At 42.4% G+C, this 25116-nt stretch overlaps 2 protein-coding genes across 2 annotated transcripts; one reads left to right on the top strand and one right to left on the bottom strand.

Moving 5' to 3' along the window:
• Nucleotides 1–417: 417 nt before the first annotated feature.
• Nucleotides 418–13716, top strand: LOC115143660 (parathyroid hormone 4-like). The gene is made up of 3 exons (XM_029684135.2): nucleotides 418–597; nucleotides 12139–12227; nucleotides 12510–13716. The coding sequence occupies exons 2-3, from the start codon at nucleotides 12142–12144 to the stop codon at nucleotides 12820–12822; spliced, it is 399 nt and encodes a 132-aa protein (XP_029539995.1). The 5' UTR covers nucleotides 418–597; nucleotides 12139–12141; the 3' UTR covers nucleotides 12823–13716.
• A 381-nt stretch (nucleotides 13717–14097) lies between these two features.
• Nucleotides 14098–24566, bottom strand: apobec2a (apolipoprotein B mRNA editing enzyme, catalytic polypeptide-like 2a). The gene is made up of 4 exons (XM_029682804.2): nucleotides 23975–24566; nucleotides 20915–21139; nucleotides 18902–19210; nucleotides 14098–14965 (listed from the first exon to the last, which is right to left on the bottom strand). Exons 1-3 carry the CDS (start codon nucleotides 24319–24321, stop codon nucleotides 18907–18909), a joined length of 876 nt encoding a protein of 291 aa, XP_029538664.1. The 5' UTR covers nucleotides 24322–24566; the 3' UTR covers nucleotides 14098–14965; nucleotides 18902–18906.
• Nucleotides 24567–25116: the final 550 nt, after the last annotated feature.

The following is a 25116-nucleotide window of genomic DNA, read 5'->3' as shown; positions in this document are numbered from 1 at the left end:
TTTTCATTTAATGGTCTTTCAAAATTGTCTTTGAGAGAAATTGTTGGACAATGCTGATAAATCCTCTCCTCCTCCTACCTGTCATTAAACCAGACAATGTAGACAATACCACAACTGATGAAAGCTATCCAAACCCCAAATCCTGAACATCAGAGGAATTCAATTATGCTGATACAAATAATCTGATGAATTGCACGTTTTCCCCTCACATCTCCACCTCCTCTGGGAAAAACACCAGTCAAAAGAGTATAGACACTAGACAAAAAGCTTTGAAAATCCATTTTGGGATTGGAGTTTATTCCTACATTGACTTGGCAATTTGAACATACTGTATATTAGCATATAAATGGCAGGGAATGATTTGTGTCTCTATTTGAGGAAGGGAAAAAAAACGGAGTGACATTTTATCTTTAGCAGTGTGACATGTGACTGTGTAGCCTAATTAACGAGGGGTGTGGGTGTATGTGTGAGGTCAGCTATGGTGTGTGTGCAGGCGTGTGTCAGGGAGAGGTATAAAAGGTTAATGTCACCCTCTCTGTGGCTAATACAGTAAGAGTCTGAGGAATCAGGGAAGACTATAGCTGTATCAGGGAATATGTAAGTACACCTTGATACCTTCTAATTTCCTCACAGGTAAACTGGCTAGAGATCAAATTAGAATTGACCATTACTGACTAGAGATTCTTGATTTCCGAGCGTGTGTACTAACTTTGTTTCAGGAATTTATCATACATTATGTTGTGAAGTGTGAATTGAGTAACTACGTAGTAATCACTTTGGTAACTCATTTTAAATGTGTCAAGTCTGTTATTACATTTCAGCATTATTTCACAGTATCTGCTATTACCATGTATGTCTGCATGACATCATTTTATTCAAAAAGAGGTTTCCCAAACGGTGTGTTCTCCAAGGGCTATGCAAACAAACTCTGTATTACTCCTGTTGGTAATTACTAAAAGTCAACATGTCTTTTTTTTGTGTTTCTGAGAGTTTGATTGATGATGAACAGATTAACACCTAAACGATGGATTAACATTAAAACACCGAAAATGTTGCTCGTTCTCAAAGTAATATGCAAATAGAGGCAGAGATACAGTAGGATGCAGATACAAAATAAATTTGAGCCATAACTTGCGAACATTAGAAAAAGTTTAAGTTTAAACCATTTTCTCCGTCTCAAAATGTGCTTCAGCTAATTACAATTGTTGACGTAGCTGCAAGTGATCAAATATATTCGTTAGCTATTCCCAGCAGAGCTCTGTGCTAACCTGCACAGCTGGCTGGGATTATATCCGGTTCAAATCTCATATCAGCCAAATAAAATGGTTGGCATAGTTGGACCTGATCCAACATTCGTTCACGAAAGCGCCCTTAACAGAAGTCCAACGGCACGTTGTGATAATCCGAACAATGAGATTATGCGTGCTTGACTGACTTCTCCAACAGCGCTCTGGTATAGAGTGCCTAGCTCTTTGAAATTGTTGCAGATTGTGGCATGGGCTCAAAACTCATATATGTATTTTTATTTTCTTTGAAATGTATAATGACATTTAATGTGTTAGTGTATTGAGAAGAGAAATGCCGCCAAAACCTTGTAAATGAAGATTACAAGTACATTTAATGAGGAGCTTCTTGCTGGAGTCCCTCTTTTGCAGACCAACACATAGGCTACTGGCAACGCTACCTAAATGACCATCTCTACTATAGGCTATATTACGTAGATGTTTAGGCCTACAATTACGTATACATGTTATATCCATTATTATAATCACCCACTTAGCCACATATACGTTATTTGAATCGAGCGTCGAGGACCAGAAGTGAACAGTGTTTTCCTTAAAAAAAAGAAAATGGCTGATGTGAGGGGGGGCTCGAACCCATGGTCAATGATGTACGATAAATGTAAATGTTGTATAGACCTTTATGAGGGTTTTTTTTTCATTAAAGCACATGGATTGTGTGCGAAACAGATTCACAAAAACGTGTGATTTTGTCATATGTGAAAACATGCCTTTTAGAATTTTGTCTCATTTTAGTAGTAGCCTAGTGTAGCGCGGGGGATTTACACCTAAATATCTATTCCCGTAGCCAATACTACACCACCTTTGTTATACACGAGCGGGAAGTCCTTCAAGTTCTTCAAATCAGGAGTAGAGCCTGGGAATAAACAGGCCAGGTATAATACACAAATATAGATTTGATTCATAATAGGACTAATAGAAAGCTTAGACTGGAACAATCATCTTCAGCGCCAAGCGCTCTGCACAGAATCATCTGGCCAAGGAATCAGAGTTATACCGTCATCAATAGCATCATCGTCATTCAATAATCAAGGTATCACATTTAAGTTCTGCTGAACTCTGGCCAACATACAAAACTTGCATAGCAACAACCCAGGAGGGCACATCAAGGGAGAAAGAGAGCGGCATCAATGGAGACGGGCATTCTTGCCATTGAACATTAAACTCCTCCATTTGAGCTACACCGTGGTCACTGCTCCCGTCCTCCCATGACATGCCAGTCTTTACAATGTTAGGTGAGCCCCTGAAACAAAAGAAAATCACAGTTTTTATACCAACAGCCCCTGTAGGTCTAAGCCTTTTATCCAAGAAGCTAACATATGTAATTGTTTGAAGATGGTCATAAAATTGATCATTTTGCCATTTGTTTTTAATAAGGACAAAAATGATGAAACGTTGAATTTGGCCTTTACTGCTGTAGCCCATAGAAACACATTGAATAACACATTTGTACATGGCAAAACAGTCAGAAAATAAATAATTAGGGATAAGATTTTAAAGTGTCTGTCCTATATCTGAGAGATATGAAAACTCAGGAAAAACAATGCTGGGTAACTTTATTTGTGCCACTTTTGACCCCCTATGCACTTTGTGACATTTAATGGGTTACCTTCAGTTGACTCCCCTGAATACCTTTCAATATTGGTGACTTGTTAGTTTGTAGCTCAAACGGTTCAGATTTTATAGACGATTGTGACAATTTTATTGTCCGAATCCTCTCATGTGCAGATAACATTGCGCCTGACATGGGGATTGTGAAAGCAATCTTTATATTGGCAAAAAGAGGTGATTGGGCTGCAGCCACTCCATTAAACGGTAAGGCTCTAGCATAAAGACATGGAGAGCTATTCAATATCCAAAATGATGTTACTGTTTGACTCACGGGCCACAGGCGCATCTATCGACTTACTTTTTTTATTATTAGATTGAGGTGCACCTGTGACTGACAGAGGCAAGAGGCTGTGTTCAAGAACCACAACAAACTTCAATCCCTTCCACTTTAATTTTGGAATGTGTCCTCATATTCGACACAACGTAAAATAAGCACTCTACTCAAAAAAGAAATAAGGATAGAAATAAAGAAAGAAATAAGGATAAAATAAGGCTAAAGGGTAATAATGTAAAAACACATCATATAATAAAGGTTTGGTCAAAAAATAACATGCAAAAGGCACACTCGAGATACTTAAGGGATAGTAAAATATCAAACCACCATGCAAAAAAGACAGCGAAAAGGTATGCAATCTCGTCAACTTCTTGTTTCTTCATATTTTCTCCAGCGTCTCGTCACCTGTCAGTTCACTTGCGAACCATAACCATTTGCAGTACCAGTCAAAAGTTTCATCACTGTCACCTTAGAGAGCCTTTTTATTTCTCTATTTGGTTAGATCTGGGTGTGATTTGGGTGGGCATTCTAGTTTTCCTATTTCTTTGTTTGGCCTGGTATGGTTCCCAATCAGAGGCAGCTGTCTATCGTTGTCTCTGATTGGGGATCATACTTAGGCAGCCTTTTTTCCCCTTTAGTTTGTGGGATCTTGATTTTGTATAGGTGCTGTGTAGCCTGCAGAACTTTACGGTCATTTTGTATTCTGTTGGTTTTTCGGTGTTCATTTTAAATCAAGTAAGATGTTCGCCTACCACGCTGCACCTTGGTCTAATTCATCCAACGAACGTAACAGAAGATCCCAACACAAACGGACCAAGCAGCGTGGCCAGGAGGAGCAGACATCCTGGACATGGGAGGATATCTTGGATGGTAAAGGATCCTGGACGTGAGAGGAGGTCATGGCCAGAAGGGATCGCCTTCTGGCGGAACAACGACAACACCGGGGTTTGCGTCCACAAAGACAGCCCAAAGGACAGTCCCCCAAAACATTGTGTGTGTGGGGGGGGGGTCAGAGACGAGGTGTGAACCAGAGACAAAACCTGGGGGTAGAGAGGTGGTCGGTCGACCCAGGGAGAGTGCCAGAGCCCGTCTGGGATTCAGTAGAACAGTGCGAGGAGGGATACCGGAGAATGGAGTTGGCGAGGAGTATGCGGCAACGTAGGCATTTGGAGGGGCGTGTCACCAGTCCGGTGCAATCTGGGCCGGTCCCACGCATCAGGCCTCCAGTGCGCCTCCCCAGTCCGGTACGTCCTGTGTCTCCTCCTCGTACTCGCCCTGAAGTACGTGTCACCAGTCCGGTACGTCCTGACCCTGCTCCCCGCACTCGCCCTGATGTACACCTCCACAGCCCAGTACGTCCTGTGCTGCCTCCCTGAACTCACCCTGAGGTGCGTGTCACCAGCCCGGTGCCACCTGTACCGGTCCCACGCATCGCGCCTCCTCAGTCCAGTACGTCCTGTGCTACCTCACTCGCGGTAAGTAATGTTCGCCTACAGCGCTGCACCTTGGTCTAATTCATCCAACGAACGTAACAGACACAACTACTCATTCAAGGGTTTTCATTAGTTTGACTTTTCTACGTTGTAGAATAATAGTGAAGACTTCAAAACTATGAAATAACACATAGAATCATGTAGTAACCAAAAAAGTGTTAAACAAATCAAAATATATTTGAGATTCTTCAAAGTTGCCACCCTTTGCCTTTAATGACAGCTTTGCACAATCTTGGCATTCTCTCAACCAGCTTCACCTGGAATGCTTTTCCAACAGTCTTGAAGGAGTTCCCACATACTGTATGCTGAGCACTTGTCGGCTGCTTTTCCTTCACTCAGCGGTCCAACTCATCCTCATCTCAATTGGGTTGAGGTCGGGTCATTGTGGAGGCCATGCCATCTGATGCAGCACTCCATCACTCTCCTTCTTGGTCGTATAGCCCTTACATAGCCTGGAAGTGTTTTGGGTCATTGTCCTGTTGAAAAACAAATGATAGTTCCACTAAGTGCAAACCAGATGGGATGGCATATCGCTGCAGAATGCTGTGGTAGCCATGTTGGTTAAGTGTGCCTTGACTTCCAAATAAATCACAGACAGTGTCACCAGAAAAGCACCCCCACACCATCACACCTCCTCCTCCATACTTTACGGTGGGGAACCACACATGCAGAGATAATCCGTTAACCCGCTCCTCATCTCACAAAGACACGGTGGTTGGAACCAAAAATCTCATATTTTGGCTCATCAGACCAAAGGACAGATTTCCACCGGTGTAATGTCCACTGCTCGTGTTTCTTGGCCCAGGCAAGCCTCTTCTTACTGGTGTCCTTTAGTAGTGGTTTCTTTGCAGCAAATTGACCATGAAGGCCTGATTCACCCAGTCTCCTCTGAACAGTTGATGTTGAGATGTCTGTTACTTGAACTCTGTGAAGCATTTATTATGGCTGCAATTTCTGAAGCTGGTAACTAATGAACCTATCCTTTTCTGTGGCTGTCCTCATAAGAGCCAGTTTCATCATAGCACTTGATGGTTTTTGTGACTGCACTTGAAGAAACTTAAAGTTCTTGAAATGTTCCAGATTGACCGACCTTCGTGTCTTAAAGTAATGATGGGCTGTCATTTCTCTTTGCTTATTTGAGCTGTTCTTGTCATTAATATGGACTTGGTCTTTTACCAAATAGGGATTTCTTCTGTATCCCAACCCTACCTGGTCACATAACTGATGGGCTCAAATGCATTATGAGGGAAAGAAATTCCACAAATTAACTTTTAACGAGGCACATCTGTTAATTGAAATGCATTCCAGGTGACTATCTCATGAAGCTGGTTGAGAGAAGGTCAAGAGTGCGCAAAGCTGTCATGAAGGCAAAGGGTGGCTACTTTGAAGAACCTCAAATATAAAATCTAACACTTTTTTGGTTACTACATGATTCCATATATTATTTCATAGCTTTGAAATCTTCACTAATATTCTACAATGTAGAAAATAGTATTAATAAAGAAACCTTTGCATGAGTAGGTGTGTCCAAACTTTTGACTGGTACTGTCGCTTGCCAGATTCTATAATGCGTCATACCCTACTCTCTTGCACACACTGGCACAGTTATCTTCATATATAATTTGTTTCATCTTCATAATTTATATTTAAAAAAATACTTGGTGCATAGGATCAGTTGCCAAATGTTAACAATAGTAGGCCTAGCCAAATGTTAACAATAGTAGGCCTAGCCAAATGTTAACAATAGTAGGCCTACTTACTGGAGCTCCTCGTCAGCCACTTGAAGCCAAGTTATGCTTGCTCTGGAAATGCGATCTGGAGGCTCCGTACTTGGGGTTCGTGCTTCGTATTTAATCGCCATGTGCCTCCCACATTTTGTAACAATGCGGCGCGGTCCGTATAGCTCAGTATCAGTACATTTACATTTAAGTCATTTAGCAGACGCTCTTATCCAGAGCGACTTACAAATTGGTGCGTTCACCTTAAGACATCCAGTGGAACAGCCACTTTACAATAGTGCATCTAAATCTTTCAGGGGGGTGAGAAGGATTACTTTATCCTATCCTAGGTATTCCTGAAAGAGGTGGGGTTTCAGGTGTCTCCGGAAGGTGGTGATTGACTCCGCTGTCCTGGCGTCGTGAGGGTATATATATATATCAGTATAAACACAAACTCACTTCCTTGGCAACTCCCTTCGCAACAGATATGCGAAACACAAGAAGTAAGAATGCTCTGACTTCTGCGGATACCGCATCTCAGTAAATGCTACACGGCCACTGCAGACGATGTCAGATTGACCATGTAGCGGCTCTTACACGCTCATTGGTTACACTGATGACATGGGCCATTTCTCGGCCTGCACCCCACAGCCGAACCGAACGAAGAGCCCAGTCCCTCTATGCTCAAACCGTGTTTTGTCACTGAGGCAGCCATAAACTCCGTAACAGAGAAGCACTCTTCTCAGCAACATCCCCTCCAACTTCCCTCATGGCAGTGACACCTCCAACCTGACACCTCCAACCTACTTACCCAGCCGCCAGGCCACAAGCCACACACACTGTGATGGAATTATGGACACAACCGTGCCAAGTACCGCTCCTTAGCGCATCTCAATCCCACTCACCCAAATACCATAGCGCACACCAGGCTTCAGAGGCTCCCTAAAACCAAGGCCAACCCAGGGCCGCACACAAAATCATAATGCACCAATACCAGTAGCGACCCGTCATCAAGGGCAGGTGGATCAGAGCACCTGTTTTGAGCCAAACCTGTTTAGCTAAAAAATATATATATTTTTAGTGCCCGTTTCGCATGTTATTTTGGAATTAATCCGTTTGCAAATAATGTTTAAAAAATATTTTAAAAAAATAATTGAGTTAATAAAGCTGCATACAAACATGGTCTATTTTTTGCTTTCTTATATAAGGAATCTCCAAAATGCAGGTGTTCCAGTCTAGCTCAGTGCTTTCTGTGGTGGTGGGGCAGCCAGTGGAAATTACAGAGCCTAGGGGTTGGTAATGTTCTATAGTTGCGCTGTGATTGGCTCAGTGTTCTGTCACTCATGGGGACACTATATCACCACAAAATCTACGGATAGAGCTCGAAAATGCCCATCCAAGAAGGCTCAAAGTCATTGGCCACAGATAAAATGATGTAGAATCACATATCTACAGTAGCTTTGATTGGACATCATACTTTCAAAATCAAATCTTAGCTAACAAGCTAGCATTCATCATCATGAATCAAGGCAATCTACTGGCAAATCCTTTTAATTTCTTGTCATATGAAGAGAAATAATAGATCAAATGTATCGGTGCTCATCGGCCATTGGACACAAACAATACACAACAAGTTGGAAATCATAAATTCACAAAGAGTGGTTTGGAAGGAATCATTGGCTAACTACAAGCATTGTAAAGCAATCACTAGCCTGCTATTCAATGGAGTGGGTGTGTGGTCCAAGTCTGGTTTTAAGGGTCTCTTCTCCAAGCTTAAAAGGATAAACATTCAACATTGGCCATGCTGTCAATCCAGAATGACTTCTGCCGTGCTTAAAACAACTGCAAATCTCAGACTTCAGTGAGTTCAAGACAACTGGAAACTGGGAAAAAAACGAGCTTCCACTGGGAAAATACTTTTTGAATGGTCATCCAACTCTGAATTGCAAGTCGGGAACTCGGACCTCTTTCTACAGCTCCGACCTGAAGTTCACTGACGTCATCATGATTCAACCCTGTTTTTTTTTAGAGTTCCCAGTTGTCTTGAAAGCACCATAAATCCAGAGAATGACAGACTTTGATGACAAAGTTTGATGACAAAATTTGCCCACGAAGGACCGCCACCACACCTTCCTGTTCAAGTGAGCAGGGAGTCCAAAAGTGTAGTGTATGCTGCTGCATAAATCATGTAATATGCCAGGAAATGAATGAGGCTGAATTTGACTGTTTCGCTGCCAGACAAAGCTCCGCTGAAAGCCAGGTGTAGCAGTGGTAAGGTGTTGGGACTGCTGTTGGGACAGTTTTATGTAAACCCTAACAGTTTGTTGGCACGGTTTGTCACCATTATAGTGCAATTCATGTATTGTTTAGTGTTTTGATGTGTAGTGTAGTGGCTTTGCTGGTGTGCATCAAAAAAGAAAAAAAAAGTTTTACATGCTAAAATCGCCACTGACCAATACAATAGTTTATATAAAGTTAACTAATAGGCAACCCAAAAAATTATATTCAAATACAGGTCTCAGAAAAACAAATAATATTTTGAATGTATTTAAGTTATTTGAATGAGAAAACGGTGTAATTGATGGCTACCAAAAACTACAACCGTTAGTTGAATTAGTCTAAATCTATGATCATAAGCACAATACATGAGGGAAATGGAATCACCTCAACACTAGTACAGACCACTTTTGTAGCTTCAAAATGACTAACAGATATATTTTCATAATGAGTGAGACAAAGGTAATACAGTAACACTTGACAAAGTTCTTATACATGTGTAGTAACTTTGATTACAATAGAAACATTGTGGCATAGGACTTTGGAAATCGCATAATAATGGCATTATTACAGTCACTATTCCTTGTGTACAATTACCAAAGTATTATATAACAATGTAAAGTGTAAAGTGTTACTGACAATGCTAACAGTAACAAAGCATGGCTACTAAGTCTTGAAAGGGTGACTGCCTGCTTGAATCAACTACTGCCAGTGCCGGACTACAGCATTTGAGGCCCCGAGGCACAGACCTTTTTTTTTTTTTTAAGAAAACGGCTAATATCCTGCAATTCTACACTTTTTACCATTGGGCAGAAAAAAAATAGTATTGTTTTACAGCTCATCTCATGCTTTTGTTCACATTTTGACAGGAAGCTGAGAGATAATTTTGCCATTTTAAAGCTACGTTTTGGTTCTTCTACACATTTTTCCATGGGGTTGAGAAAGTTGTAATCCTGTAATTTTACACATTTTGCTAGCATATGCCATCTGGTGGAGGGCCCCCTTGAGGTGGGGCCCCCGTTTGGTAATGCGGCCCTGACTACAGCCAAGGTAGGTTGAAAATCATGTTACTTTGTATTCTGAGTAACCTGTCTCTAAAGATGGCATAGTGTGTTTGAAACAAGAACACTTGCCCTCAGATGAACAAAGACGTTCAAAGTGTTTTTTGTTAATCATCCAAATTACTGTTTGCAAATTTTGCAAATGGCTTTAAATTATACTGTTCAGTATGTTCAGGTATCATAAAATTAATTGCAGCTTTCCAGATATGTTTTAAAATGTCATGTTCACAAGTACAGTGAAATGCCTTAATTGCTCCAAACCTAACAATGCAGCAATCAATATCCATTTAGCACTAAATTTAACATAAGGTATAATAAAAAATATATATATATATGTGTGTATTAGAGTCTTCTTGGGTATGAAGCTACAAGTTTGGCACACCTGTATTTGGGGATTTTCTCCCATTATTCTCTGCAGATCCTCTCAAGCTCTGTCAGGTTGGATGGGGAACATTGCTGCACAGCTATTTTCAGGTCTCCCCAGAGATGTTAGATCAGGTTCAAGTCCAGGCTTTGGCTGGGCCAATCAAGGACATTCAGAGACTTGTCCCGAAGCCACTCCTGCATTGTCTTGGCTGTGTGCTTAGGGTCATTGTCCTGTTGGAAGGTGAACCTTCGCCCCAGTCTGAGGTCCTGAGCACTCTGGAGCTGGTTTTCATCACAGAGCTCTCTGTACTTTGCTCCGTTCATCTTTCCCTTGATCCTGACTAGTCTCCCAGTCAATGCCACTGAAAAATATCCCCACTGCATGATGCTGCCACCACCATGCTTCACCGTAGGGATGATACCACGTTTCCTCCAAATGGGACACTTGGCATTCAGGCCAAAGAGTTCTATCTTGGTTTCATCAGACCAGAGGTGGCTTTTGACAAACTTCAAGCTGGCTGTCATATGCCTTTTACTGAGGACTGGCTTCCATCTGGCCACTCTACTGTACAGGCCCGATTGTTCAGTTTGGCTGGGCGGCCAGCTCTAGGAAGAGACTTGGAGGTTCCAACCTTCTTCCATTGAAGAATGATGGAGGCCACTGTGTTCTTGGAGACCTTCAATGCTGCAGAAATGTTTTGGTACCCTTCCCCAGATCTGTGCCTTGACACAATCCTGTCTCGGGGGCTCTACAGACAATGCCTTCAACCTCATGGCTTGGTTTTTGCTCTGACACGCACTGTAAACTGTGAGACCTTATATAGACAGGTGTGTGCCTTTCCAGATCATGCCCAATCAATTGAATTTACCACAGGTGGACTCCAAGTTGCAGAAACATCTCAAGGACGATCAATGGAAAATGGCTGCACCTGAGCTCAATTTCAAGTCTCATAACAAAGGGCCTGAATACATATGTAAATGAGGTATTTCTGTCTTTTCTAAAAACCTGTTTTCGCTTTGTTATTATGGGGTATTGTGAGTAGATTGAAGAGGGGGAAAAAAACAAGTTAATCGATTTTAGAATAAGGCTGTAACGTAACAAAATAGCATACTCATTCCACAAATATGTAGTCACCTCAAAACTAAGCTATTTGTTCCACCGAATCAATCATTACATTCCACAAAGCATACTTCAAACTATAGTTATCCCATGTCTATACTAAAAAAGATTACCTTCAAATGATTTAATTTAACGCTTAAAATATTCCAATGCTCCGTTCTCTGCCGACTGTCGTCAAACATAAAGTGGGGGGATTTACCGAAACTAAAACACAGGTTCTTTAAATGTGGAGCATGGGAATTATGTGATTCACAATAGAAAGTTTAGACTGGAACATCTTCAGCGCCTTCCACTCTGTAAAGAATCTTCTGATCAGTTAAATCATCATCATCATCACCACCCATTATTAAATAATCAAGCTATCACATTTAAGTTGTTTAACTCCGGCCAACATACAAAACATACCAACAACCCAGGAGGGCACGCCAGGGGAGAAGAAGACGGAGATGGGCACCATAGAACATCACTAATGATTTAAAATCAATTTTCGCCACATCATGGGCACCTCTCCCATGCTCCTATGACATGCCAGCCTTTACCATTGTTAGGGTATACTCTGAAACAAAAGTTAAGCACAGATTTTAGAATCACACCCTTAAATAGAACGAGGTACACCTTTGACTGACAGAGGCAGTATTCAAGAAGAACAAACTTCAACCTGTTACACTAGTCAAGGATGCAGAATTTGTTACAGGAAATAATCACTGTCACTGCTCAGGTTAGCATGGGGATACATGTGCCCGGTTATGTAATGGGAACAGCTAACATGTAGCGTTTGATCACGTGCAACTACATCAACGATTTTAATTGGCTGACGCGCATTTTGAGACGCAGAAAAAGGTTTTTAATGTTCGCAAGTATGGCCCCAGTGAGTTGAGGAATTACATGAAGTTTTTGTGAACGTTTGATCTCTGCAGACGATGCTGGTATCCCAAAAGCATGTGCAGGCCGTTGCTGTCATGGTTCTTGTCGTCTTCACAGTCGGTCACTGTCAGGAGAATGAAAGGTAAGTCTCTGGTTCCTCTTAAGGTTAATTCCTTTATTGTTTTTTATATATACTTTTAAACATGCTGAAAGTTCCTGAAGTCTATTTTTCACACCTTGTATTTGTTGCGAGCAAACTACACACTACAGCTCTCTCCTCCTTGTCTCTCCTCCTTAATCATCTTTCTATCACATTATTTTCCAGAAGATATTACTGTACTCCTCTCCCTCCCTGCTCAATAATACATAATATCTCTGCCCCCCTCACCCCTCCTCTTTCCTCCACTCCTCCCCTCCACTCCAGCAGGCGAGCGGTAACGGAGCACCAGCTGATGCATGACCGTGGCAGGACCATCCAGAGCCTGAAGAGACTCATCTGGTTGTCCAGTGCCATGGAGGGGCTCCACACCGCCCAGACCCGCTCCTCCTCCCTGCTGCCCCCCACCGCACTCAACCCCATCCCGCGCTACACCCCGGGCCTCTCCCCTGCCCTCAAACCACACTCTGCTGGCTCACAATCTGGGGAGGCCAGCAACAACCACAAGGGGTCACTGGAGAGACTTATGAAAAACTTCTTCAGCTCCAACCTCATGGACCTCTCTGAGGGGGAACCATAGACCCCACAACTCCCGAACCATCTCTATTTCACCTTCCGTGTCGCTGCTTTGATTGTCAATGAGTATGTTAGCCTACTAAAAGTCTGCAGATTAAAGTAAAACAGACCATGACTTTTATTCATGGGTATCTGCTTTGAGCCTGCTATTTTTGGCATGTTTTTCACCCATCAGATCTCTCAGCCTGGTCTCATAGACTAGACGTAACCTAGTAAATGTAAATCCGGGACACTAAATAAACTAAAGTGCGAGTTTGAATGTAATCAAGGACAACGAGCATTTGTGCTAATTAGCAACTTTCAACTACTTACTACTTTTTAGCTACTTCCCCTAACCCTTTTAGCTGATCGTTCCCCTAACCTTAACCCTTTTAGCTAAACCTAACCCTAACTATAACCTTAACCCTTTGACCTAACTCCTCAACTAAACTCTAACCCCTAACCTCAACCCCTATTCTAGCTAACTTTAGCCAGCTAACTAACGTTAAATACCTGGTTAGAATTCCTAACATATCATACATTTTGAAAAATATAACATATTGTATGTTTTTCAAATTCATAACATATTGTAAATTTTGTAAATTCGTAACACATATGAATTTTAATTTGTAACAAATCATATGAAATGGGTGATGGACATCCACAAATGAATACATATGATATGAAAGGTAGCATATCATACTAAATGGAGTGACTCGGATTTACATGCAGAATAATACTAAATGCTCTGAGACCAGGTTGGATCTCTGTGAAGATGTACTGTAAATGTCAACTAGTGCTGTATGCAACAATGCATGGTCATCTCATTAAAATACTTTTTCTTTATCTGCTGATGATGATCGCAATCTTTCTTAATTGATTCTTAATTTACTCTAATGTTCTGTTGAATTTCTTTATTAACCGAGACCCAGAAATATCTGCAGATTGCTTTGACTCCCCTGCCTCTGCTGGTTGTTCACATATTCCCAGTGTATCAGTGCTGTAAATATTGTGCGACGAACATTCCACAGTCTTTTAATAGAACTCCTCTATTATAGAACCACTCTAATCTGTGAATAGTGGCTGATTGGCGCTCAGTTGTCCCATCGGGAGACTAGAGGCAGTCCTCTTAAGAGTAGGCTGGAGATAACTCAACAGCCAAGGGTTTCTGCTCTCAGAGTTCCATGGATTCTAACTGGGTTTTCAACCTATTAGTGGAGATGATTATAGGGAAACTTGTAGCCCGGGGGAAGTATCATTTAAAGGAAAGTAAGATGGCTTTAGTTGTCACAACAAGAAAAAAGGGGTCAACCACATTTATTTCAAATCCAAATAGTCAGTTCTCTTTGTGCTAACAATGACTTAAAAATGAGTAAAAGATAACACTTTTAAAACTCCACACTTCTTTATTTTCACTGTGTATAAATAATGTACTTTGCTTAAATTTCTACAGGCAGATCGATATAATCTTGAAGTTGAAATCGTGTGCTCATGCGACGCTACAATCTCTATTCAATCTTTCTGTAAGAAATGTTGGATCATTCAATCACTATTTAAAACGAACACCAAGTAACATTCATGTTTTTTGTTTTGCTACATTAAAATGTGTAAAAGATATTGAACGTATCTCATAACTCACAAATGTTGAATTACTCCTAATAACAATAACAAACATATCTGTTAATTCTCTAGAACTTAACAGTTTGGGGTATTGTCATTAACAATATCTATATGAATATTCATGCATAGAATATCATTCTAGTCCTCTGGATGACAGAGGCAACATTGGTGCAGTTATGAAACGTCCTTTCAGGACAGAAGGAGAAGGATGAATTATAACTTAAATTGTAATAAAATAACTTTTTATACTTGAATTATAACCAATAGTACATAATTGCAAAGCTGTTATCTTGAGGTTGAGGATTGATCCACAGATCCATGTGTCTTGTGAGGACAACCCCAGAATAGAGAGTGGAAGCTGGGACAGAGAGGTCCATGTGGAGGAGGTGGTCTGGAACTGGCTTCATAAAGGCAAACAAACACAGCAGGACGGCTTGACGCACAAGCACACAAACTGCCCTCTGATTGGTTGAGTCCTGTGCACATCACTGAGGACCTTAGATAGTGGAGGTGGCAGGTGATGGGATAATTCTGGGCTGACAACATTCCTGACAGAGAGAGCAACAGAGACAGAGAGAGAAAAAAAGAGAGAGAGGAGGGAATGAGCAAGCATTGAAATCCATAGCAACTCAAAAGTTATTGATATCGCTTCATCAGAAAGACAGGAATACTACACATCACGCTCTGTTGACTCTAACTAACCTTTAGGCTTTCTCTGAGGATCAGAACCCCAGGGTTGAAGCTAAACTTCAAGTCTCCAGGCCTTAATCCCACACTGACTGGTTATGAGGCTGATTGATGACTCTTCTACCCCTTCTCGTGGCCCTAACATTCAATGCTTATCGACACCCTGCCTCCATGTATACCCCTGCCTTCCCCTGTATCTCCAGCCTCCCTCCCAAGGCACGTCTCTGCTTCCCCCTTGCCTCCCTCTGCCTCTCCCTGCCCCTACCTGATCTGTCTTTTCCAGCCTTTCCTTACCTTCCTGCTTTCCCTGCTTTTCCCCACCTCCCCTGTCTCTCCATACCTCCCCTGTCTCTTCCTTTCTCCTCTGCCTCTTCCAGTCTCCCCAGAAATGTTAGCAGCTGTCCCCATTAGGCAGCAGTGGATCAGCCAGGGGAAAACAGTAACTGTATCTGTTTGTCTTTCTCTCTGGCGTCATCCTCGTTGGCTTCATTGTTCTGGCCCCTCACTGGTTTTGCATGAGAAAAATACACATTTCTGAGATCAATGACTGCATCCCTGAATACCTGCATGTGTATTTGTGCCTGCATAAGTGTGCATATGTTGGCCTATGGCCTATATGTGTGTTCCTCTCCCTCCACCCAATGTGATCACTGCATGATGTCAGCCAGTTTCTCTTTAGTTATACAGTAATATTACAGTAACTCACTGTGATCACTGCATGATGTCAGCCAGTTTCTCTTTAGTTATACAGTAATATTACAGTAACTCACTGTGATCACTGCATGATGTCAGCCAGTTTATCTTTAGTTATACTACAGTAATATTACAGTAACTCACTGTGATCACTACATGATGTCAGTCAGTGTCTCTAGTTGTACTATAGCAGTGTTCACCGACCTTTTCTGAGTCAAGATCACTTTCGCAGTCAAAAAGCAAGGTGAGCTCTACCGCTCAGAAAACAGTTCTGTAGGAATGTGGTTTGTGCAGTAGGCCTCATACATTATCACAGCATATTAGCTTTATGCCTGGCCTGCCAATATTGTTATTCTCAGACCATATTAAATGTGATAACAAAATAGATCAGTTGGTGTAGAAGTTGCGAGGCACAGTTGAGCATAAATAGAAATCATTTGCAGATCATTTGCTTTTTTATTTTGCTGGTCTGATGGTACCTGGTCTGATGGTACCTGGTCTGATGGTCATGGTGCTTTCAAGACAGCTGGGAGAAAAAAAATCATGACAACAGTGAATTTCAGGTCGGTCTGAGTTCCCAGATGTCTTGAATGCACTGAAGTCGGAAGTCTGAGATATCCAAGTTGCCAATCGGGCTCCCGAGTGGGACAGCAGTCTAAGGCACTGTGTCTCAGTGCAAAAGGTGTCACTACACTCCCTGGTTCGAATCCAGGCTGCATCACATCTGGCTCTGATTGGGAGTCCCATAGGGCGGTGCAAATTGGCACAGCGTTGTCTGGGTTTGGCCGGGGTAGGCCGTCATTGTGAATAGGAATTTGTTCTTAACTAACTTGACTAGTTTAATAAAAAATATATATATAATCATTTGAACATGACGTTGGCCCCTTCGGGTATAGCAAGCCCATCCCCTCTCCTTGCCTCCTTCAACTAGGCTGCTGTGGTCAGAGGTTGTAAATTCCTGAGAAGACCTCATCGACACACAGTTATAGAGAGTAGTTTTTCATGGAGACAAAGGAAATCCTTCCACCTCACAGAACTTGAGGTACGAACACATCTCATGTTCTGGAGAAAGTGTAAAAGATCGGTGAAAAATCCAGCTACGAACTGGTCCATTTGTCACAACTTGGGAAGCTCGTGGGAGACGGTGTGACTACATTACCATAACGCTGTTTATATAATAGCCCCAGATATAAGGTTTACATCTAATTGTTGTATAAGATGAATGAGTGAGTATGATACTGTTTACACAATTTTACAATGTGATTTTGGACTGTTTAATGAAGGAAAACTCAAAAAGGGAATTGGATTTGAACTAAATCAGAGGATCGCCGCTGAGCCCAGTTAGGGTCAGACAACCTGGGATAGCCCTTTCCTGCCATTCCGAATAAAACCCAACTTTGAGAAATTATCACCAGACCGAGCTTACCTCAATTACGAGATGGCTAAAGGTTGCAGACCATTGCTGAATCTTTTAACCATACCACGTGGTTAAACTCTTAGACTATCGATACCGACAGAATGAGAACAAGTCTTTGATATTAATTACTAGTCTGCAGCTAGGAATTCGGTATCATTGAACGCGAAGAACGACAACCGCCGAAACATCCATTCTATAACGAATGTCACTTTGAACTATCCCCTCTAACCAAGACAGAGAGAGGGAGAGAGACGGACAATTCTACAAAAGAAATACTTTTCACCAGCCATCAAGACGACACACTGAGCGAAAATATATATATTGATTGCAATTGTTCCCGAATGAGTGAGCGTTCATGTGTAAAGGATTAGCATTTCAATTGTTATAATTATTAACTCTGTGGTGACTTCTTAGTTGACCCCCACTTCTCCTTTGTCTAACAAGCCGCCATGCCGGTTTAGCCCACTAGGGCACATCCTCCTATCATTACATTTACCTTTGTTTGTTTGTTTATGCATTTCTGTGAATTACTTAGTTAGTAATAAATAAATGATTTAAGACAATTGATGTATGGATGACTAATCAGTTGATCGCATAGTAACTAATTACAGAGAATCTTTGATAAAAAACTATCAGTCTTCAGTAAATGATAGTAAAGACACGACAATGGCATTAGTCTTGAGGGAGGGAGAGAGCAGCAGAGGGTCTGCCTCTCACGGTCCCTGCTCTTTCCTCCAGTGAGACTGACTAGAGAGAAGACACAGTCTTCCACCTGAAGGCGAACCTCGAGTCACACCGCCTCAGGCACAAATTCATGTTGTTCCTATGACCAGAGAAAGTGAAATACTCCTCGATATTAAAATAGACACGACGAGCTGCTAATAATAATACAAACGCAGGGCTATCTATACACTTGGCTTTGCATACATTGCAGCGGGAGTGGAAGTAGAGAGAAGCTTGTTTTAAGTTTTGTAATAGTGTTGAATAGAAACAGTGTTGACAGTGTTGAATAAAACTTAGACATGAACTCACTCATAAAAACTGCAGCTCTTTGCTATATTTGGCAGGCTCTCTTTGCTGTGCTCTTTGACAGTTACGAAATCTCACGTGGGCTAGCATCACACTTTGCTGTGGACGGGGTCATGGACGCTGTAGGTATGCACAGTGATTTGAGATATCCAATTGGCCAGCAAAGTACATTTACATTTAAGTCATTTAGCAGACGCTCTTATCCAGAGCGACTTACAAATTGGGTAGATGCACTGGAGTTAGCCACAGATCTCCCGGTCTGCCGTGTAGGCAGAGTTTCTCTATTCAGACAAATACGATGGTTCAAAATGGGAACACTTTGCCTACCCAGTGTGCAGGGCTTCTGAATCAAGTGCACCTACCGCCAACAGTGCAGCACGAAGAACAAAAGGAGAACAAGCCTTTAATCGTTGGCTTTTCTACAGAAATGTGTGGTGATCTACTAGGAATGTCTTGAAGGTCGACCAGTTGATCGTGTTCGACCGGTTGGTGACCACTGTACCACAGTAATACCACAGTAACTCACAGCGATAACGGCATGATATCGGCCAGATTCTCTAGTCATAAGGTGAACGCACCAATTTGTAAGTCGCTCTGGATAAGAGCGTCTGCTAAATGACTTAAATGTAAATACTACAGTAACACTACATTAACTCACTGTAGTCACTGCATGATGTCTGCCAGTTTCTCGTGGTAGTACTCGTAGTTGTCCTGGCAGTCCTCCCAGGGGGTGAACGTTAGGTCGTCATTCTCCACAAAAGTGTCCCAGACATAGGTGAAGTCCATGGGTTTCATCATCCTCAGCTTGCACCCTGCTTGAGACAGAGCATTCAGCCCCGCCTGGATGTCTTGATCCTCCCACTCAAACAGCCGGGCTGAGAAGAGAGTCATCTTGATGCTCTTCCTGGCCTGAAGGGCCTCTGCGATCTTAGCTGCACAGACCGCACAGGGACTGGATGACATGTACCTGGGACAGGGGAGAAGGTAACGTTGAATTAGGCACAGATGATGAGGTCATAGTTAGGGTTCTAATTGTTTCATTAAGTGCTGCTAAATTTCTGTGAAACGAGTCACTGCTATCTGCGGAGATACTGTACGGACGTGACAGTGTATTTGAGAGAGATTTCACAGGTCACAGTGTATTTGAGAGATATGGACCAGGTGACTGTGTGTTTGGCCAATAGTTACCAGGTGTATTTCACAGATATGTGTCTGAGAGATATGTACCAGGAGACCATGTATTTGAGCGACATGTCCCAGATTATAGTGTATTTGATAGATATGTACTAGGAGAAAGTGCGTTTGAGAGATAGATACCAGGTGACAGTGTACTTGACTGGGTAATACTGTAGATATGTCCCAGGTTACAGTGTATTTGAGAGATATGTCCCAGGTTACAGTGTATTTGAGCGATATTTCACAGGTTACAGTGTATTTGAGAGATATGCCCCAGGTTACAATGTATTTGAGAGATACATATCAGGTGACAGCGTATTCGAGAGATACTGAAAGCTAACGGTCAAAAGAACATCTACTCATTCAAGGGTTTTTCTTAAAACTTCTTTGGGCTAACCCCTTTTTCTCAATCTCCGCCTGAATGACGTGCCCAAAGTAAACTGCCTGTAGCTCAGGCCGTAATGCCAGGATATGCATATAATTGGTACCATTGGAAAGACAACAATTTGAAGTTTGTAGAAATATTAAAATAATGGAAGAGAACATAACACAACAGATATGGTAGGAGAAAATCTAAAGAAAAACCAACCAGAAGTTTTTTGAGAGAGACCATGCTCTTACAATGGCAAGTATAAGGGCATACTGAAAATGAGCTCCCAGGATGCAATTCCTATGGCTTCCACAGGGTGTCAGCAGTCTATGTTCAAGGTTTCAGGCTTGTAACTTCCAAAATGAATAAGAAATATCAGTTTTAGTACAGGGAGTCTTGTGTTTGTGTGCGCCTTGAAGACAGGACACACCTGCTAAAATCGGTTTCCTACTGAACATACTTCTTTCTGTAAGAAATAATATAGTTTGATAAAATTTTAGGGTATCTGAGGAGTATATAGAAACATATTTTGACTTTTTGAAACAAAGTTTAGTGGTAGATTTTCAAATTCCTTTCTCTGCATGTTGAACGAGTGGATTACTCAAATCGATGGCGCCAACTAAACTGACTTTTTGGGATATAAAGAAGGATTTTATCTAACAAAACAACACTACGTGTTATAACTGGACCCTTTGGATGACAAATCAGAGGAAGATTTTCAAAAAGTAAGTGAATATTTTATCGCTGTTTGTAAATTTATGAAACCTGTGCCAGTGGAAAAATATTTTGATGTGGGGCGCCATCCTCAAACAATCACATGGCATGTTTTCGCTGTAATAGCTACTGTAAATGGGATAATACAGTTAGATTAACAAGAATATAAGCTTTCAACCGATATAAGACACTTATATGTACCTAAATGTTAGGTAATATCCATCATTTTTATAATTATTTAGCTGGCTTCAGAAGTTTTCTTAACACTTTTTTGGTTACTACATGATTCCATATGTTATTTCATAATTTTGACGTCTTCACTATTATTCTACAATGGAGAAAATTGTAAAAATAAAGAAAAACCCTTGAATGAGTAGGTGTTCTAAAACTTTTGACCTGTAGTGTACGTACCAGGTGATAGTGTATTTGACAGCAGGGTCGTAGTCTGGGAGAGTCTGGAGGAAGAAGGCCTGCTCAGCGTGGGCTCCTGAGTGTTCATCCTCCAGGTAACCTCTCATCAGACCGGCATCAGCCTTCCCTTTGTCCACCAGGTAACAGAGGAACGTCTTGTTACGACCTGACGAGTACTCCACGTTCTTGAACTGGAACTTGAATTGGAACGGGTCGATGCGGTCCCTGGATGGAGAGGGAATATGGGGATGGGTTTAATTTAACAAATGGGAGAAGGGTTCTCTACCTTCAGGTCTCTATTCAAGGTTTTTTAACTTTGGAACATGTTGTCAACCCAAACGTATTTATATAGAAGTGTTTATTCTAAGAGTACAAATGTTATACAGTTATCATTACAGAATCACTCCTATAAAGGCCTCCCGAGTGGCGCAGTAGTCTAAGGCACTGCATCGCAGGTGCTAGCTGTGCCACTAGAGATTCTGGGTTCGAGTCCAGGCTCAATCACAGCCAGCCGTGACCAGGGGACCCATGGGGCGGTGTAGAATTGGCCCAGTGTCGTCCGGGTAAGGGGAGGGTTTGGCCGGCAGGGATATTGTTATCCCATTGCGCACCAGAGACTCCCGTGGCGGGCTAGGGACAGTGCACAATGACATGGTCGCCAGGTGTAAGGTGTTTCCTCTGACACATTGGACCGCCATGGTTAATGTTGATGTGGGTCATTGAGTCAGAAGGCTAAATGGTTATGTGGTTAAGTGGGCATTGTGTCAAGAAGCACTGTGGCTTTGTTGGGTTGTGTTTCGGAGAACGCATGGCTCTCGACCTTTGCCTCTCCTGAGTCCGTACGGGAGTTGCAAGTGATGAGACAAGACTGTAACTAGCAATTGGGGAGAAAAAGGGGTAAAAAAAGTGTATATAATAACAAATTATGTCTTATATCAGACAGACGGGGGTACGCAGGACTAATTTTAGGGTATTGGTGTAGCTTAGCGTGGAATGCCAGCTCTGTATTTTTAGCCTTCTGACTCAATGACCCACATCAACATTAACCATGGCGGTCCAGGGCTTTGTGTGGCTCGAGGTGCTCAAGATCACCCCACTGGTACAGTACGTGGTTGGTACTAACTGGACAGGACTACACTATCTAGCTATGGACACAACTCTATTCACAAACCCTGTTTTTAACCTTTATCATTGCCCTAACCCAAAATCAAGAGTAAAAAGCTCATATTTGAGCTCATCTATTTCAATTGTTTTTCCACTTTTACCCTGTCTAGTAATAATCTATGCTACTGTATATTGTGATGTAGTCAGATGGTGAAGGGGAACAGTCACTTGTTGACTACAATAGTTTTAGTGCCGTAAACTAGACGAAGTGCACACTACTTTTACGATCATTTATTTCCCAAGCTGTCACAGCTCTTCAGGAGTCCTCTCTGGAAGGCAGGTCCATATCATGACAGGCATTCCGGAAACCTGACCCAGTCCAAATGTTTTGATTATGAGTCAGCTATTTTGTGTGTCTAAAGGAGGCTTTTAATGGATGTCTTGAGTTAACTGTGAAGTGAATACACCAGTAATCACTGAGTAATGCGTAGGCTCTGTCCACAGAAATTGCTGAGGGTTTGTTGTTTGGGCCTGTCCTGTTTTAAGAGAGCCGTGTGTTTCAAACTCATAACGGAGTCTTAATCCCCTTTGACTAGCAGATCTCCTATTAGTCAGGCTGGGCTCTACCAGACGTGACACTCACAGACACAGAAGCCCTGTCCCAAAAATATGGAGAATGACTCTTTTCTTATCACTTGTTCCTTCCTTAGATGTTGTCGTGCTGGTTTTGATTGCGTTCCTTTTATATTGTCATGCTGGTTTGAACCAAGTCAGGACACTTTCAAGAAGACAACACATCTGAAGTAATAAAAAAAACATAGCTGAAACCCATACAGAGTGGGTGACTGGGAAGTATTACACTTTATCCCTTTGGTTTCGCAACATATGCGCCGTCTATATTCCATTTGTTGCAGTGTTAACAAATGCAACCCCCATCATAGCCATACCCAAAGGATGACAACAGATCCACCAGATGGAGGGGTGATAAAAACAAAATCAGAGGGTATTTCCGGACTCTGGGCCCTTCAGTCCCAAGATGACCTCGGAAACCAAGACCCTTAAATCTCACCCTAAACAGGAACCCAAACACAGATCATCTCAGAATGGAAAAATCCCCCTGAGCTATATCTGAACCAAGCCCCTCACTGCTGCAACATGACCCACCACGCTAACACACAAACTCACAGATGATCAACCAATGACTGTGCAACTTTACTATCCAGGCCTCTGGTGGATAACCAATGACTGGGCCGGTTGGAATCTGTTGAGGCAAATTTAAGCCCTCAGACATCACTGTGAAGGTAATGATAGTGGAACTTCCCTACATTTTCTGTCTGGCCTCAATGGGTTGGAAACGATCCAAAACAGTATGCCTTCATTTTGGATTTAATTTGACTTTATGGTAAAACTCAGTGGCTATGTTCCTACCTAACATTTGACCACTTAGTTAAGAGTTTCACTGCTGTCACAATGTTGAGTCGTATGGACAGACACAACAAAACCACTGTGAACATTCCAGTGTTCAACAGAGTTGTAGAACATTCCACAATGTTCTACAATGTCTTTCAGTGTTTCACAACGTTCTAAAGCCATTTCTTCCTGTCATGTTGGAATGACAGTGGATCTTTCTCTCCAGAGTAGGAAAAGTAACCCTCGCCATCCCTCTAAAGGTCATTTGGCAACACTTTTACATTCAGTTCTTTATGCCTACTTTGGTAACAACTATGTTATTACTCAGTTGAACATAGTAACTGCTATATAGAGTAGTAAGTTACTCTGTACTTTGGTAACTACTATGTAACTACTCAGCTGTATTGTAGGAAACACGACTTGAATAGTAATGATATGAAAGGCAAGTCCCTGGCACTGTATGTATAATGAAATGAGAATGACAGCCAACCAGCTGCCGACAACAGACATACAGCACGCACACACATGGTATCTGTTGTCACCCACCCTTCGATGATCTCCCAGGGGGGCAGCTCAATGGGTTCGTACTCCCCATTTGCTCCGTTAGCTTTAGCCGCCGCCGCTTCCCCGTTAGCCACGTCTTCGTTAGCTGTGTCTCCCTCTTCCATTGGGACATCTCCGTTCCCCTCCACTTTCTCCCCCACTGCCAGGACCTTCTCCTCCTTCTTCACTAAACTCGACTTCACCTCCCTCTTCATCTCCATCTTCATCTCCGTCTTCACCTCTTTCTTGACCTCTTTCTTGACCTCCACAGTCACCGCTGTCTTTGTCGTCCTCTCTTTCTTCCTCACCAACAGTTTGCTGCTGGCAGCAGCGCCCTTCTTGTCGGCCATGGTGACTGGTCTGGGAATGGTAGTCCTGTGTGTGAGGTGTGTGTGATTGTGAGGTGTGCAGTTGAGTGTGTGTGAGAAGGGGAGGTGGTAAGGGTTTGGGGGTGGAAGCAGAGATAGGGGAAAGAGGACAGGAAGGTTCCGGAGAGATGGAGGAAGGGGCTAGCAGAGAGAAAGAGAGAGAGATGAGGAGTGGGGTTGAGAGAAAGAGAGAGGAGGGGTAGTAGAGAGAGAGAGAGAAGGAATGAGAGGGAACGAGAGAGGGAACGAGAGAGAGAGAGAGAGACAGAGAGAGAGAGAGAGAGAGAGAGAGAGAGATCAGGATAAGGGGACAGACAGGGACAGGGGAGAGGTGGTGCAGACACACTCCGGCAGCTGCTGCTCTAACTCCAGCCAGGTCTATTAAAAGACCCAGGGGGAGGGGATCGGCCCTGACTCCCCTCTGATGCCCCCCCCCCTGATTCCCCTCTGTTGTGGCAGGAGGGAGGGGGAAGTGGGGAGGGACCCCAGGGGGGCAAAGGCTTGATAGGGATTTATTGTGTACGATGTAACATGAGAGCCTTGATTAATGTGTTTGTTATTGCAGGGGGATGGTTATAAAGATGGAAGTGGGGAGCCGGGTTTGTACACTGAGTGTACAAAACATTTGGAACAAATCAAATCAAACTCTATTTGTCACAAGGGTAGACCTTACCATGAAATGCTTACTTACAAGCCCTTAACCAACAGTGCAGTTCAGGAAGAGTTAAGAAAATATTTACCAAATAAACTAAAGTAAAAAATAATAAAAAGTAACAC

This window comes from Oncorhynchus nerka, linkage group LG15, assembly GCF_034236695.1.
Source record: "Oncorhynchus nerka isolate Pitt River linkage group LG15, Oner_Uvic_2.0, whole genome shotgun sequence".
Lineage (NCBI taxonomy): Eukaryota > Metazoa > Chordata > Actinopteri > Salmoniformes > Salmonidae > Oncorhynchus > Oncorhynchus nerka.
Note: the sequence above shows the minus strand (reverse complement) of the source record. Positions and strands in the feature narration are given on the sequence as shown.